This window comes from Crinia signifera, chromosome 19, assembly GCF_055691185.1.
Source record: "Crinia signifera chromosome 19, ASM5569118v1, whole genome shotgun sequence".
Classification (NCBI taxonomy): domain Eukaryota; kingdom Metazoa; phylum Chordata; class Amphibia; order Anura; family Myobatrachidae; genus Crinia; species Crinia signifera.
This window is the reverse complement of record NC_139226.1, coordinates 42,493,082-42,509,372: the sequence shown is the minus strand read 5'-3', so window position 1 is coordinate 42,509,372 and position 16,291 is coordinate 42,493,082. Positions and strand designations below refer to the sequence as shown.

At 48.2% G+C, this 16,291-nt stretch overlaps 1 protein-coding gene across 1 annotated transcript in view; it reads left to right on the top strand.

Moving 5' to 3' along the window:
• The window catches only part of LOC146042457 (uncharacterized), a 36,578-nt gene extending 20,727 nt beyond the window's left edge, over positions 1 to 15,851 (top strand). Inside the window, exons 3-4 of the mRNA XM_083162447.1 lie at positions 14,728 to 14,796; positions 15,087 to 15,851. Coding sequence (XP_083018573.1) covers positions 14,728 to 14,796; positions 15,087 to 15,289 — 272 coding nt within the window. The 3' untranslated portion in view covers positions 15,290 to 15,851. The remainder of the gene's footprint in view (positions 1 to 14,727; positions 14,797 to 15,086) is intronic.
• Positions 15,852 to 16,291: the final 440 nt, after the last annotated feature.

Sequence of the window (16,291 nt, the reverse complement as noted above, 5' to 3'; positions counted from 1 at the left end):
AGTCTCGGGGGAGCAGTAACAGCCCTGAAAATTGTTATTTTTATACACTGGACACTGTATGGAATACTATATTAATATTTAACAGTACAGATGGTCTATAGCATAGGCTGTTTCACACATTTAAATAAGATAAGTGGTCAGGAAAAGGTTAAACATGCCATAATAAATAAATACTCAAAAATAATAGAACCAGTACTGCTTTTCTAAGCTCACAATCTCCCACTTCATGGTAAGGCTACTGTCTCTTCCTCCTGGCAGCTACTCTCTGGTCTTTTGCAATGTTTGAGAGCTCAGATCCACACATACAGTAAATGTGGTAGAATAAGCTGGTACACTGGGCATGTGCAGCAGCTCTGTACTGTCCCTTACACTGCATTATGCGGTGGCACCTCTTTTGTTCATATTATGTACTAGTGCTATTGTTGTCATAATTTAAGGCACTTGCCAAGAGGAGGGGGGTTTCCGGGCAACCAGAAACCCCCCCCCCCCCCCCCACCTGCGTTTGCATACGATAGGCCATATTTTTTTAATGTCCCTGTAAGTGTTCTGACTGATATTCGAATATCTGTTTACCCAAGGTATTATCTTTTTAGTGTTTGCTGTCTTATCAACTTTGGAATGCAACTGTCTCTGGTAAGGTTCATAACCTTTCCTCCAGTTGTAAAGGATCACTAATGATCAGTCTGGCCTGCTACAGTATATTTCTTGATGCTAATGGATGGAAGCTGCCATGTAAGAGTAATGAATTGCTATCTGTTCCCTTGACAAAAAGTGATGTTTTCTATTCCCCGTTAATAAAGTTGATATGTACATCAAGAAAATCCACTTCACTAAGATTTATCTTTAATGATGCTTCTTAAAGAGACATCATCCCAATCCATAAAATTAGGAGATCATCGATGAATTTTACATAGTGTAGGATATTAGTGCTGTATGGTTGTTGGTAAAGCAATAATGTTTCTTGATGGTACATGAAGCGGTACTTGTGTATTATAACGGTGCCCGATTTCATCCAAATCGCATCCGATATCGCATACGATTTATCGGCCGATTTTTGGCCGATTTGATCTGCGATGCGATTTTACGTCCGATTTGCGTCCGATTTTCGGCCGTTTTTTTCGCCGATTTTCGGCCATTTCCTGATGATTTGCATGTTATTCCATCCTTGCACTCCCCCAGGTACTATGCGATGGTATGCGATGTGATTTTCGGGAAAATGCCCCTGATTGTACAATTAAATATCGCATAGCAACGCATGCCAGCAAGTGGCATGCGATGCGATGTGATTTGCAATGTTAAATGCACCCCCATTGTTAACGCCACCCCCACTATCAACGCCAACCCAAAGCGTGGCGAGTGCAGCGAGCCCGCGAGGGGCGGCGGTACGCGTCCTCCGACCTTTTCATACCCCCACTATCCACATCGGCGTGGAGTTGATTTTAGATAGTGTGGTGAGCGCAGCGAGCCACCGAGCCCGAAGCGTGGCGAGCGGACGCGGATTACTTTACATGTATTCCGCGTCCCCTTGCGGGGCTCGCTGCGCTCGCCACCTTTCGGGCTCGGTGGCTCGCTGCGCTCGCCACACTATCTAAAATCAACTCCACGCCGACGTGGATAGTGGGGGTATGAAAAGGTCGGAGGACGCGTACCGCCGCCCCTCGCGGGCTCGCTACGCTCGCCACGCTTCGGGTTCGCGTTGATAGTGGGGGTGGCGTTAACAATGGCGGTGCATTTAACATTGTAAGCACCCATCAGGGTGATTGTACAATTACAAATCGAATCGCTTCACATGCATCGCATGGCATGCATCACATGCCACTATATTGCTTCCGATTTTTCCATGCGATTTTCGGCCGATTTTCGGCCGATTTCGTGGGCGCCGTGATAATACACAAGTACCCATGAAGCCATTTGCGTAGGATGGGGCCACATTGGACCCCATCGCCATGCCCCTTTTTTGAAGATAATATTTACCATCAAAGTAAAAATAATTTTGCGTCAGCGCCAATTCCAATAATCTCAAAAATAAGGACACCGAATGTCCTACATAATGTGGGTTCCCAGTTAATAATTGTCTGGTGACCTCTACACCTGCATCATGAAGTATACAGGTGTAGAGGCTCACCACATCAACCGTACATAGCAGGATATTTTCAGGTAAATTCCCCAAATTCTGAAGGCCCTATAAAAGATCAGTGGTATCCTTGATGTTAGACAGTATTTGTTAAATGCAAGGGTCCTCCAGACTTTTGTGCACCTTAGAATAGCGGAGTGATCAGGTACTCCACAGACAGAGCTTTACAGAAATCTAATGAGAACTCGTTATCATCTACAGCTTTTTTCAAAATACCGATGGAGCGCCCCTTGTCCTTGCTCAGCGCCCACCAGAACGCCCCCTCTGGCGTGCACCGGTGGACAGGGACTCCATTGAACTGGGACATGCGTGCGCCTCACACACATCCCAGTCTCTCAGCAGCAGGGCAGCGGCATCCTGCCCGTCTGTACTTCAGGGAGATGGGCAGGGTTGGGGGGGTGTTTGGGGTAGTGAGGGGTGGCGATGGATGTCGGCGGGGAGCTCTGTTGCCACAGTCTCGGGCAAGCGCGCCCGCTGGAGGGAGCTGGCGGATGTCGGGGGGCCTGAAAGAAGCTCCCTTCATCTGTACAGTCAATCTCATTCTTGAAATTATATGTTGGGTCATTGTCCAGTAGTTCATATACCGTGGCATCACCAAGTTGTTTATAGCTTTCACATATATAAGCACTGGTATTTTGCACAACTAATTCTCCCCCCTTGTCCGCATACCTGACTATTATGTCAGTCCTCTCCTGGATAGTTCTTAATGCCTCCCATTTAGCTTTAGAGAGATTAGATCCATGGGATGGCTTAGATGCATTTATTGTGCAACTCTGCTCTATTAGCATTGAAAAACGTTTTATGGAGGCAATGTTCCTTTGCGGTTCAAACATAGATCTTTTTTGTAGCTTTCTTAATCGAGGGGGAGGTCAGTATTTCTTTGTCGATAATATTCCTTGAGTTTCAGTGTCCAAGTAAATTTAAAGACATCCAGTTTCCACTGGAAGGGGTCATGTTTGGTAGTGGGAACGAATGTTAATCCTTTCGATAACACTTGTGTTCCTATCTCAGTTAATGGTGTGTCAGATAGATTGAACACAAGCTCCGTCATTTCAATGCGCCTTTGTTGCCTGCACCGGTTCATTTAGTTTTGCCGGCGCCTCCGCGTCCTACGTGTGGCTGAACCTGTACCACTTTCAGGTACGTGCCCCTAAAAGGAAAGTTGGACATGAGCTTGCTGACAATTAATTTTCCGCCTCACTGCATGAGGTACTAGTACCATCTATGAAGGATCTGGGTGGGCGTAGGAATAGCCCTCGTCGAGCCAACTGAGTCTGTCACCTTGATTGAGTAGAATGAATCCACATATAGACAGAGTTAGTCTCATAATGTTGTTGGACTTTACGTTCTTAACCTTAAATTTTATGAGTTCAGCCTTATATTTGTCTGCCGCCAATTTATCAGACCAGTCATTTGCAGTATCCTGGATCAGAGTTGATTTATAATTATCCTCAAAGGACTTAAGTTGTGTCCATGTCACCTATAATTCGCGTGTCGACTCCTCGATTACAAGTAGGAGGAGATCCATGAAACACTTGTTTAGTATTCCCATCCATTTTTTTCATGTACACTGCATTGTGTCTGCATATTGTTGGTGTATTTCGCACTCTGAAGCCACTTGGTATATGTTTATCCTTTAATATTTATAAGGATAAACAGTCTCATGTGGCTGTTCAGAATCTCTGCTGGTAACAACAATAAATACATGTAACAAAACTAAAAATGTAAAAAAAAAAAACAACTGTGCCCTTGGCTAGTGTTCCTTTTAGGAACTACGGTGGGCAGGGCGCCACTTCACAGGGGACAGCATGAAGGGGACGTCAGTATTTTGGGCGGTCCCGGGCCCCCAACGTCACAAAAGGGGCGTACCCCAGGCCGCGCAGTGACAAAAAGGGGCTAGCCCGGCCGCCCCGAAGGCTTTGCACTGCCAGGGAAGTGCAGGGCATCGCTATCTACAGCGGCGCCGGGCTTCCCCGGTCTCACCTGCAGGGAGGAAGGCAGGCTGTTTTAGTGGGGTGCTGCCAGAGGGGCAGGGCACATTTTGCCCTTTAAAAATCGGGCAGGGCACAGCGCCCCGCTAAAACCGCCTAGCGGGAACACTATTGGCTATAGCGTTCATCTGTACCCATCATGGAAGTTTGTGTGCTTTTGTTTTGCCCGGTAAACACGAGCACTGAGCAAATAATGAGTCTGAGTGATAATGAATATATTAGATCATTTTCCCCATTAAATTTGTTGAAAGTGAATTATAAATGTCTATAATTGCGTTCAATAATTGCTTTAGCATGTTACGGAAACTATTCAGCGGCGTGAGAACAGCATTTGGCTTTTGATCTTCTGTGCTCCTCAATATCTGTAAATGTGTCCTTAATTTTCACCATGGTTGATTGGTCTTCATGGCAAATGGTGTCGTTTGCAGTGGAAAAGACGTTTGTAGATGATTTTTTTCTTTTTTGCTGTCGTTCCAACCAAAAGCTGCTGTAGAAATGATCTTGTCCAATACTTTAATGCAGTGGTTCTTAAAATGTTTTGGAATCACGGCTGCCCCTTCCGCATCACATTTAGAGGATTATTCTGGTTGATTCCCAAGGCTGCAAATTCGCAGCCTTGCGAATGATTGGCTACCACCACCCATTCCCAAACCGCGTTTTGCACGCAGGGCTTGCGAATGGATGTTACAGTACATAGTAACATCCATTTGCAGGCCAGGGGGATTCACCCACATCTTTCGATGGTCGCAGACCATCAAAAGATGTGGAAGGTGCACGCATATGTAAGGATGCTCTGAGCAACCTTACATGTGCCTACACGCTGGGAAGGAAATGGGCGGGCAGCTGACATCCGGTGATATTAGCTGCCCGCCCCCCGCACCCGTGTCATGGTCTCATTAGCATGAGAACGCCCAGCGTTCTCATGGGAATGCCTATGAAATGCTGGGCATTCCATATGCTAATGGGGGCCCCGCTGTCCTGGGTGTGTGCACCTGGTGAACAGTCGGTTGGCTGTGAGTGCACGCACCCTGCATATGCACATGCACAGTAAAACAACATCGGTCCCCGTGCAAACACAGCCCTGCTGCCAACGGACCTGAATAAGGTCAATAGAGCCTGACTCAGGTCTGTCCGGTAGGCTGAGTATAATCAAATCCTAGTGAACGGGTCAGCCCTGCCCTTTTCCCCACCGACCGCGCCACCTGCATCCCCTTGCTACCTCGCAAGAGGATATATACGAGAATATATCCCCTCGCGTGCGGCCGAAAGGGAGATAAATCATTCAATGGTCGCCAAGCACAGAATTATTTCTCTCCCCTTCGGAAATAAAAGTCAGACTAAACTAAACTTTTATTTCCGGCGCTGATAGCCGAATACGGGGTGGCCCCGCTATACAACGCCGTCCACCCGTCCACCCCCCCTCTCCCTCGGCGCCCGGCAGGGGGAAAGCTGCTCAGTGTGTATGCACTTAACGGCTTTCCCCGAAGGGATGATTGTCATCATCACTGTCCATACACGCTGGGCATAGTCGCCCAGTGCGTACGGACCTTAACATTAGGTGCAGGACCCAGCTCCTGTCCTTGTGTACGAGCCTGCACCGCAGCCAAAGCATTCTCCAGGGACAGTCTGCCTCTCCCTGACACCCACAGTGAATAAAATGGGGGTCCAGACCACAAGGACACATCCCTTACCCCACGTAACAATGCCTCTACCCTTCTTGCTGCATGTTCTGAGGAAGCTGCACTGGACGGCTATTAAGGTGGGGCGCCACTGCCCCCCCCCCCCACCCCCCACCAATTCTCAGCCAGCCACAACAGTAGGTGGCCTGAAATGTTTTCCACAATACAGCAGGGTTGCCGACCCTCCCGGAATTTGCGGGAGTCTCCCGAAAATCGGGTCCTTCCTCCCGGCCCCCGGAAGGGTGGGCAACCCTCCCGGAATCAGGGGGACCCCCACTGAGCCCCCCGATCGCGACATTTATATGCCGCAATCCGCGGGTCTCAGGGGAGGGGGCGGAGCTAAAACGGCACAATCGTGACGTTTTAGCCCCGCCCCCTCCATGGATAACTGTTATTGCGGCTATTTCTTGTAATGGGGGTGGGGCTTAATGACGTCACAGTTAAGCCCCGCCCCCAAAACGAGTAATGCAAGATTCCTCTCCGGGCTTCTCCCGGAGAGGATTTTTTCAAAGTCGGCAACCCTGCAATACAGAAAGTAACACGGAGTAAGCGACCAGCTTCACAGTAAAACGTGCGTTGTTATAGACCATCATGGGCCATTAGGGGCTCAGATATTAATTTTTATGAGGATGCGTAGTTTGGTACTTTTTACCCCCTCCCGCAGCCCCAGTGTAATAGTTGTTTAGCTCTACACCACTTTTGCAAGTCTAGACTTATTTGCACATAATGTAGCTGCACATTACTATAGTAAGCATCCGCTGTCTGTGGAGACACCATGAAATTTAATCTCAGGAGTCAAGAACCATCCTTGTGCTAAATTACTTTTAGTGTCTTCTGGCTACACAGAATCCCATAATACGCACAACCTTCATCAGATTTATTAAAATAATCTGTTGCCAAATTAATCAAAGCTTACTTTAAAGGCAGATTTAGGAGAGTTTTTATTTCATTAGTACTAGTGATATTTAGAGACCGACTGTTCCTGACAGTTCATATGTGACATTCTTTACATAAAGGGGTGAATACCTCGGTACAGAATTCAAAGAATAAAAAATGTTGATAAGTCATTAGAAAAAGAGAAAAGCTTCCAACATGGCCCATTTCGTCTTCAAGAAATAAACATCTTCCCCAATTTTCTGTTTCCATTATCTGCATTCAATTATATTAAAGACCAATTCTGCATAAAGCGTGAGTGGAAATAATTGCTCATATTGTATTTACCATAAAGTGGATACATTATGGTGACTATGTACATGTGAGATACAGTATTGCATGTGATCCATGCGATTTTGATAAATTGCTATGACAAATCGCATAGATCGCATGCATCACGCAATTTCGCAGGCCCGCCAGTCGAGGGGCGTAGGGCGGCCGGTGGGCGGTGTTGTAGCAGAGCTGGTGGCAGTAGGGCTGGCGGGCAGTGATGTAGTAGAGCTGCAGGACAGCTGGTGGGTGATGTTGCGGAGCTGGCGGCAGTAGGGCTGGCAGGCGAGGATGTAGCGGAGCTAGTGGTAGGCTGCAAGACAGCAGGTGGGCGGTGTTGGAGCAGGGCTGGCAGGAGTAGGGCTGGCATGCGGTGGTGTAGTGGAGCTGGTGGTAGGCTGCAGGACAGCTGGTGGATGATGTTGTTGCGTAGCTGGCGTCATTAGGGCTGGTGGGTGGCGGTATAGCGGAGCTAGTGGTAGGCTGCAGGACAGCGGATGGGCGGTGTTGTAGCGGAGCTAGCGGAAGTAAGGCTGGCGGGCGGCAGTGTAGAAGAGCTGGTGGTAGGCTGCAGGACAGCAGGTGGGTGGTGTTGTAGCAGAGATTATGGCAGTAGGGTGCACGACAGTGTAGTAGAGCTGGTGGTAGGCTACAGGACAGCTATTGGGCGATGTTGTAACGGAGCTGGCGGCAGTAGGACTGGGGGAGGCCTACCACCTTCTGTTGTTTGAATAAAGTTTTTTAGTATAAAGTACCAGGAAGTCAGCCTTCTTGTATCCTTGAAAAAGTGTGCATGAAATGCATTGGAGCAATAAACGGGCCCCATAAGCATCTGGAGAATACTGAAGAAGCTCCATGCCGCTACATTGCACCCTGCCGCAAACAGGAGATCGGAAGCAGAAACTGGCCATGGCCGGCTTAACAACATTATAACCTGCACTTGTGCTACAGGCACCAGTAAGTCAGTAAGTCAGGGAAAGTTAGGACTAAGCTCTACAGCATCTCCAGGGATCCTGCTTACTCTAAACGAAGTGTAAACATTGTTTTAACCCACTTATTATAGTTTTTTTTACATATGTCCACTTCTTTATAACAATTTATGATTTACATACAGACCAGTGCTCCAATTGTCTTTATTTAAATAACGTGTAATGTGGCTCTACCTGGATTAATGTTTAATGGGTGTTCTACCTGGTAGAATGTGTAACGGGGGCTCTAGCATAATGTGTAATTGGGGCTCTACCTGGTGTAATGGGCTCTGTCTGCTGTAATGTGTATTGGGAACAACTTATGCCTCTACATGGCATAATTTGTAACAGGGGCTCTACCTGTCATACTGTGTTGATATTGTGGTGTCGACAAAACTCTGAAATAATACATCAATGTTGGGCATACAGGTGGAGGGCCCTTCATTCTTACTACGGAGCTCCCCGCGCCCCGATCCCACCTCCCCGCTCCCCCCCTAACCCTACCCGTCTCCCTGAAGCAGAGACAGGCAGGGTTCGCGCCCCCCACCGCCTGGAAACTGGGAAGCGCATGTGTGTGGGATGCTCGCACGTCCCAGTCAGATGTAGCGCCATCTCGCCAGCGGGGGCAATCTGGTGAGCGCTGGCTGAGAGTCTCTCTATCTGTAGATTTAGCCAGATGTGATTTGTACCTATGGACTGCAGCCCCTCCAGGTAAGATCTACCACTGTTCTCTGTCTAAGTGAACTGTGTCTGGCAGTGACTTCCTATTGGAAGTCCGACCTGTCTGTCACCCAAAGCAGTCCCATTGGGAGGTGTTCCCTCCCTATGGGATGCCCCTATATGGGCTGCTGAGCGGCAGCCCATAAAAAAATTAGGTTTGTTCATGAGCAGTAACGAGGACGATACTGCCCATGCGCTGGAACTGGGACCCTGAATATGGCTCTGTGGACTGCTGCAAAAGCAGCCCATAGAGGCTGGGGGCCAGCACATTGGCAGTATGGAAGAAGCTACTGCACATGCGCTGGCCAGTAGGGAAGGGGGAACATGATAAAACTTTAAACATATCAAAGGTTTTAAAAGGTTCCAGGAGGGAAACTTTATTTAACTGAAGAGAATTATTAGAACACAAGGACATGCACTGAAACTGCGGGAGAGAGAGAGGTTCAGGGGGGAATAATGACTTTACAAAAAGGGAATTGGACAAGTGGAATATCCTCACGTCATAGGTGTTAGATGCTAAGACAGTAGAACAATTAAAACATGCTTGGGATAGGCATAAGGATAGCCTTACAAAGAAAGACACACAAAACATGTTTTCCCCAGCACAACAAGTGGCATTAGCAACAAGATTTGAAAAACCACATGGTATTATTAATTATTATTATTATTATTATTATTATTATTATTATTATTATTATTATTATGTAATTCAGAGATCGTAGTTGTATTCCATTCTTTAGTGCTTAATTTAAAGTATAATTAATAAATAATGAACAAAATAATTTAGTTGCAAGCACTGTTCTATGCATTTTTGTGAAGGGCATCCTACAGAAAATGGTCTTCTAAAGAATGGGACCAGTTGTCTTAGTTAAAATACTTGTGAAGTCCCCATTATCACTACTGAAGTTAAACACAATGTATTGGAATAGTGTCTGAGGATTAATTAATCCTAGCCCCCAGTTGTGTCAGCGACGTACTGTACTGCATGCACGTTCCCTTCCCTGCTGCTGTGACTACACTTTCATTTGCCTCTTGCTGAAATCATTTGTAGGCTCCTCTCTCAGTCGGCAGAGAACTGCTTCTGCTTTTGTTTTCAGTCTGCTGGAAACATTATTAACAGATAATGGTCTATTACCCCGATGACCCGCTGTGTCCGAGAGTGGGAAAGCAAGTCTCCTGCGTGTAATGGAGTAAAAAGGAGCAGGTAATGAATGAAGCCGACGGAGAGCTAAATCTAGAAGGTCGACTCAATGTCAGCAAAGGCCAGTTGAAGAAGATGCAAGTTTAAAGAGCGTTATACAGTATATGGTGATGGGAAGTAAGCCAAGGTAAGTAGGAGAATCGAACTTCTCTCCATTCTCAAAAGTCATTCGTGTTTTCAAGTCATTGGTTAAACCCTGCATACATATGCTGTCATGGAATGCACAGGGATGGCCGATGGTGGGGATGCTGGCAGTCAGAATACCGATGCCAGCATCCCAAAGAAGGGAATCCCAACAGGCATCCGGTATGTAGACCTACCTTTCACCTGCCCTCCCCACAGCCTAACCCTCCCCTTGCCACCTAACCCTACACCCCCCACCCTAACCCTCCCTGTTAGGGCCTAATCCTCACACCCTGCCACCTAAACCTAACCACCCCACAGTCTAACCCCCAATTCTTATTGCCTAATTCTCCCCCCGCTGCCTAACCCTACACCCCCCATAGCCTAACCCTCACTCCCCACTACTGCCTAACCCTCCTACCCAGCTGCCTACCCCCCCCCCACACACACACACACACACTGCAGCTTAACCCTAACCCAAACCTGAACCTCCACCTCCGCAGCCTAAGTCTCACCTAGCTCCACCTCCACTAATTATTTATTTAGTAATCAGGTTGTACAGTATGAACACATTTAAACCTGGATACACACCCAACATGGTGTAATGTATGCAATATATTGTTCCGTAAATGCCCACAAATCACCTGGTGGGACCCTCTGTCCAGGCTTCCCACCGGGTCCTCCTGCTTAACATGTATCTTCCTGCAACACTGCCTGGTTTCTGCAAGGACCTAGATCCATAGGTGTGCACACATTGAGTGTTATGTGTGCAAAGGCACACCGTAATGCTGTGCACAACCTAATGCAGCTTGGCCCGCTTCAGCTACAGAGCCTCTGGCGGCCCACACCCATTTGAAATGGGGCAACAGCTTGTGAGCCATTTAGAGCTTGCGGCATGGCAGCCAATCGGCGCAGCTGCCAGGCCATGATTGGCTCATGATTTTGCACCACATTTCGGATGGCCACCAGAGGCCCTGAAGCTGAAGCACCATAGTGGGTGGGACGCAGAACAGTCCCCAAAAAATGGGACAGATTTGAAAAAATGGGACTGTCCCATGAAAATTGGGACAGATGTATGTATGCTGAAACAAAGACACTGCTGAGGCATATGAATGTGTTATTTTCTATGGATTAACCCCCCTCCATCTCCCTAGTATTTGTTTGTTACACATTATATTCATTTCTGCTGCATCTCAATAATAATAAATGGGTGCATTTTTTAGCCACTTTTTACCTACCTGTAACTCATTCATTTAACCAACTCATCAAATATTGTAGCAGGAAGGCAACCCATAGGACTGGAATACAGGTGGGCTAGATGGCTTGCTGGGTGAAAACATTGTCTTGGTATCCTTCAGGGAAAACGTCACTGACACGTTCATTTCATGGAATTATTGACAACTATTTAAAAGCCTGTCAAAATTATGGCTTCTGCAATTAACTGTCAATTTGAGCTGTGAACGTTTTTAGCCCACCCCAGTCCCTGTCTGCTACTACCTCCAATCTCTGGCTCCCCAGCTCTGTCCATATCCAGCAGTTTTGAAACAGATCAATGTCCCTGCAAAAATAGCTTTCACTTTCTATTATGACATCTAGCACACAAAGCAGTAATTCGGTCTGTCGAGTGGCCTCTAGTGGCCAGTTGTGGTGCTTCACCTTATAGAAGTCAGGACAAGGAATCACATACACTGGATAAGATGAAGACTTAGGGTGACATTCTATGGGATGAGATAAAAGCGCATTTTTTTATCTCGCTCCACATCGCCGCTCTTCGCACTTTCTGAAATCGCATTTTTTAGTAATAAATCTCATATTTAATGGGATGCGCTTTGGAGGCTGAAAAGTGCGATGTAGTGCGATTTGCGGCAAAGTGGTGCGATTTTATGACACATAAAAGTGCGATTTCTTCCGCGGGCATGTGCGAGTTTTGGACCAACCGGAGTGTGATTTACAAGACTGTCTCCGCATGACTAAGAACCCCCTAACCTATTGGCCCACCTCTGTCCCCTCCATTATGCATCACACCCCCTATATAAAGGGGCACTGGCGCCATTTCACTCTTTGATAGGAAGTAAGGAGCATGGAGAGGAGCAGTGGCAGTGTGAGCAGAGGAAGAGGTGTTGGTGGCAGAGTGAGGAGTGGCAGAGGGAGCAGTGACAGAGGGAGCAGTGGCAGAGGGAGCAGTGGCAGAGGAGGCAGTGGCAGCAGCCAGCCAAGAGGAGCCAGTGGGAGAGGCAGCAGAGGACTGCTGAGGTCGTCCTCCATTACAGGGAGTGGCAGCAGTGAGGCAGGCAACATGGCCACAGCAAGGCCAGCCCTATACCAGGCCCTGGCAGACCAGCCCCAGCAGGAGGAGGTGGAGGATCTGCTGGCATCCCCATCCTATACCCAGGACCTATTCCATACCCCAGAGCAGCTGCAGCCACATGTCAGAGGTGGAGGAAGATAAGATGGACGTGCGGAGCAGGAAGACACTGGCATGGAGGAGAAGGGGTACATGGCTGGAGTAGAAATTGAGGAGGAGGAGGAGTAAGAATGGCCACACAAAAAGTGGCAGAAAGGTCAGATTCTCCTATTAGGATAATGCTGCGCTTGTCCAGGCTATCATACCCCTGTTTGACCGGTTACTGGGGAAAAGTCCACAAGACCACTGCACAGTGGAAAAGAAGGAAGGACATCACCCAGGCGGTGAACGCTGTAAGTCAGCACAAGCGCCTGGTCAGAAACGTGAAGAAGAGGTTCAACGATATAAAGAGACACCTCAAAAGTAAAATGGCCATGGAGTTGGAGGAGGCCACCAAGACTGGCGGAGGAAGCCCCACCACTGTCTGCTACACGTCCTATGAGGTCAAATTAAAAAGAATCATACCCCTGAGGTCCTGCTTGGCATGCACGTCGCGGATACCGATAGGCCGGCGATGCCACCAAGAGCTGGTAAGTGTGACCACATGCAATCTTAAACATACATGGCAACAGAGGCGTAGCTAGGGCGGAGCCGGCGGAGCACCAGCTCCGGGCGCAGACATGTCACCTGGCGTCGGAGCTCTGCCGCCGGCTCCCCACCCTGCTCGCCCGCTCCCCTCTGTGCCGTAGATCCCGTTGTGCCTGTGTGGTGGGCGAAACAAGGAGCCCACATTAGGAGAGGAAGAGATAGCCCGGGGTCAGGGGTCAGCGCGACGAGGAGGAGAAGGAGAGTGAAGCTGCGTGGCGATGGGGCAGGAGGAGGAAGAGCAGCCAGCAGCGTTGCCAGCAGCGCGTGGGAGCAGAGAGAGGACGGAGCGGAGATTGACAGCTCCAGTCCCCGGCGCCCGACAGCAGCGCCCGATACCCGGCAGCCGCATCATCGCACCAGCCCACGGCACCTGGCTGCCGGGTATCGGGCGCTGCTGTCGGGTGCCGGGGACTGGAGCTGTCAATCTCCGCTCCATCCTCTCTCTGCTCTGCTCCCACGCGCTGCTGGCAACGCCGCTGGCTGCTCTTCCTCCTCCTGCCCCATCGCCACGCAGCTTCACTCTCCTTCTCCTCCTCGTCGCGCTGACCCCCGACCCCGGGCTATCTCTTCCTCTCCTAATGTGGGCCTCCCGTCCTCTCTCTGCTCCCATGCGCTGCCGGGTATCGGGTGCTGCTGTCGGGTGCCGGGGACTGGAGCTGTCAATCTCCGCTCCGTCCTCTCTCTGCTCTGCTCCCAAGCGCTGCTGGCATTGCTGGCAACGCTGCTGGCTGCTTTTCCTCCTCCTGCCCCTCGCCATGCAGCTTCACTCTCCTCCTCCTCGTCGCACTGACCCCTGACCTCGGGCTTCCTCTCCAGGGACCAGGCACTTCTCCTCTCCATGGCCAATGTGTCGTCCTTGATCCGCAAGTCCTGGTGGCCACAGGAGAGAATGAGAGCCCAGGCCTCGCACCCAGCAACTGTCCGCGGTACACAGTATCACCTGAGCAACAGCCAGAGCGTCAGGGAGCCAGCACCTACCTGGCCACAGCAACTGACCCCCCCACATCAGGCAGCGACCAGTGATGGCCCCCAGCATCCGGTGGCACTGAATAGGAATGTCTCAGACCACCCCAGACACCAGCCCAGGGCACGTGAGTTGGCCAGTGTGGCCCTATCTCCAAAGGTACCCAGAGGTTCAACGGGCAGGACTAATCCTTAACCCCCATCTGTGCGTTTTACTAGCAGAGGAGAGGGGGGCGCAAAACATGCCCTTGCTCCGGGCACCGTGGAACCAAGCTACACCACTGCATGGCAATGTTTTTAAACTGTAATGTTCACTTGTATTGTTATGCTAAGTAAAGTGCTGCTGTGGAACTACATAGCCCAGCAAGGTCAGGCAAAAAAAATTGCCTGCTCCTACTTTCAAATTGGTCATAATGCTGGGCCTTGTAGGTCCACAACTGCTGATATTGATCAACACTTTAACATTCTTTCTAGCAGCTTAACATGTATGTGGCCCAAAAACATTGGTGTACCGGTGGTTTAGCTGCCACGCCTACATACCACAGATTATCCACCAGTTGTAATGTGTCAAATAGTTTAATAATAATTTAAGCAAATATCAGGTGTAAAACATATGTCAAATAATGTGGGGACTAAATAATGTAGTCCTTAACCAAAGGAAGTATTGTCCAGTAATGTCATTTCAATGCATATTTGGCATAAATGCTTATCAATTGCACGGTAGATAATAGCTGCCCATCTTTTCTTTCACAGATTGTCCATCCCGAAGTGCTCACGCATCACAGAAAAGAAGGCCCGTTGGAGCTGAATCTGTGGAAGCAGGTAAAGGAACAAAAAACACATACAGTACACACACCCATGTCACATCAACAATATCTCACACTACATTCATCTCCTGCGTCTACATTGCAACGGAAATGAATGTAATCTGACCTAGCCATCTCACTTATTATTATTAATGTCAATGTTACATGCAGTATCGGGGTACATGTGTAAGTACATAATACCCCTAGGTATGTGCTTTCAGCATCTCAAGCCCTTTCAAAAACAGTACTGAAGAGAGAATGGCCTATATATGCATCAGTACTTATATCTTCATCTGTAATCCACAGGTACTGTACAACTAGAAACACAACCAACAGAATCCTCTGATATGATGCTGGACGAAATGGACATAATTCTAGAACCCGTGGAGACCTTTGCGGCTGAGGAAATACAGACGTCATCACAGAGTGATCTTCCACCAAGTGGGGTGACTCCCACCCACCCCCACCCACAAACACACCCCATACAGCAGCTTCTGCTGCACAAGTAGCTAACTCCTTGGTAAATTTCAAGGAGAAACAAATTGAGTTTATGGCCTCCCAAAGCCTGCAAATAGGCAACATCCAGGGGTACGTGTGTTATACTTTTCTGCAATTAAGAGAAATTTCAAGGAGTGTACGGGTTGGTGTACAGTAGGTACTCATGTGCGCATGACTAATAGCATTGACACCCGTTTTGCAAATCTTACTTCTGCTGTAAGGGAACAGAATAGCCATATTGGCAGCCTTGCGCAAAGTATAGCTGCACTTAGCCAATCGTGACCAATGCCTTAATAGGTATGCAGGCACAAATTCAGCAAATGGAAGGCAATGTCATAGGTGCAGCAGCATCTACACTGAGTAGTGTATCTAGCACCCCAGTAAGTGGCTCACCCACTTCCCCACCCCGTCGGAGTATTAGGACCCGGGGTGGCCTGGGTGCAGGTTCAAAAGTTGGTTTTGCGTGGGCTGATAATAATTTCTTTCTTTTTTACATTGTTTTTTTTTGCATCTAATATGCTTTTGATCTTGTTACATCCCCCAACAGTACGAATGTTTGAGTGACAAAAATGCAGGTTGTTTATGACATACTATACTGCAGTAAAATTGTCTAAACGCATACCATTTTGTCTGTGTATTATTTTTAAATCAAAAGTGGTGTGAAATATGACATAGTGTAATGGTATATGGCCATGGGATTGCTGAAAAGTAGTGTTGTGTAACTCCTGGCCCGTCAAAGGTTGTGGAAATACATATTCCAGAAAGCTCTGGAACTCATTGTTTGGACTGTATGGCTATAGTGTGTCAGGGCATGCTGGGACGTGTAGTTCCACAACACCAGGTGAGCCATGTTTTAGAGCAAAATTCGTTCATACATGTTGAAAATGTACTTACAAGGTTGATTACAGCAAGGGATAGGTCAGCACCACCAGCTGCATCAGTTGGGCTCTGTGTATTAGGCTAAATGTGGGTGGAAACAGATGGTATTGCTAAATCTTTTGCTTGTGAGTACA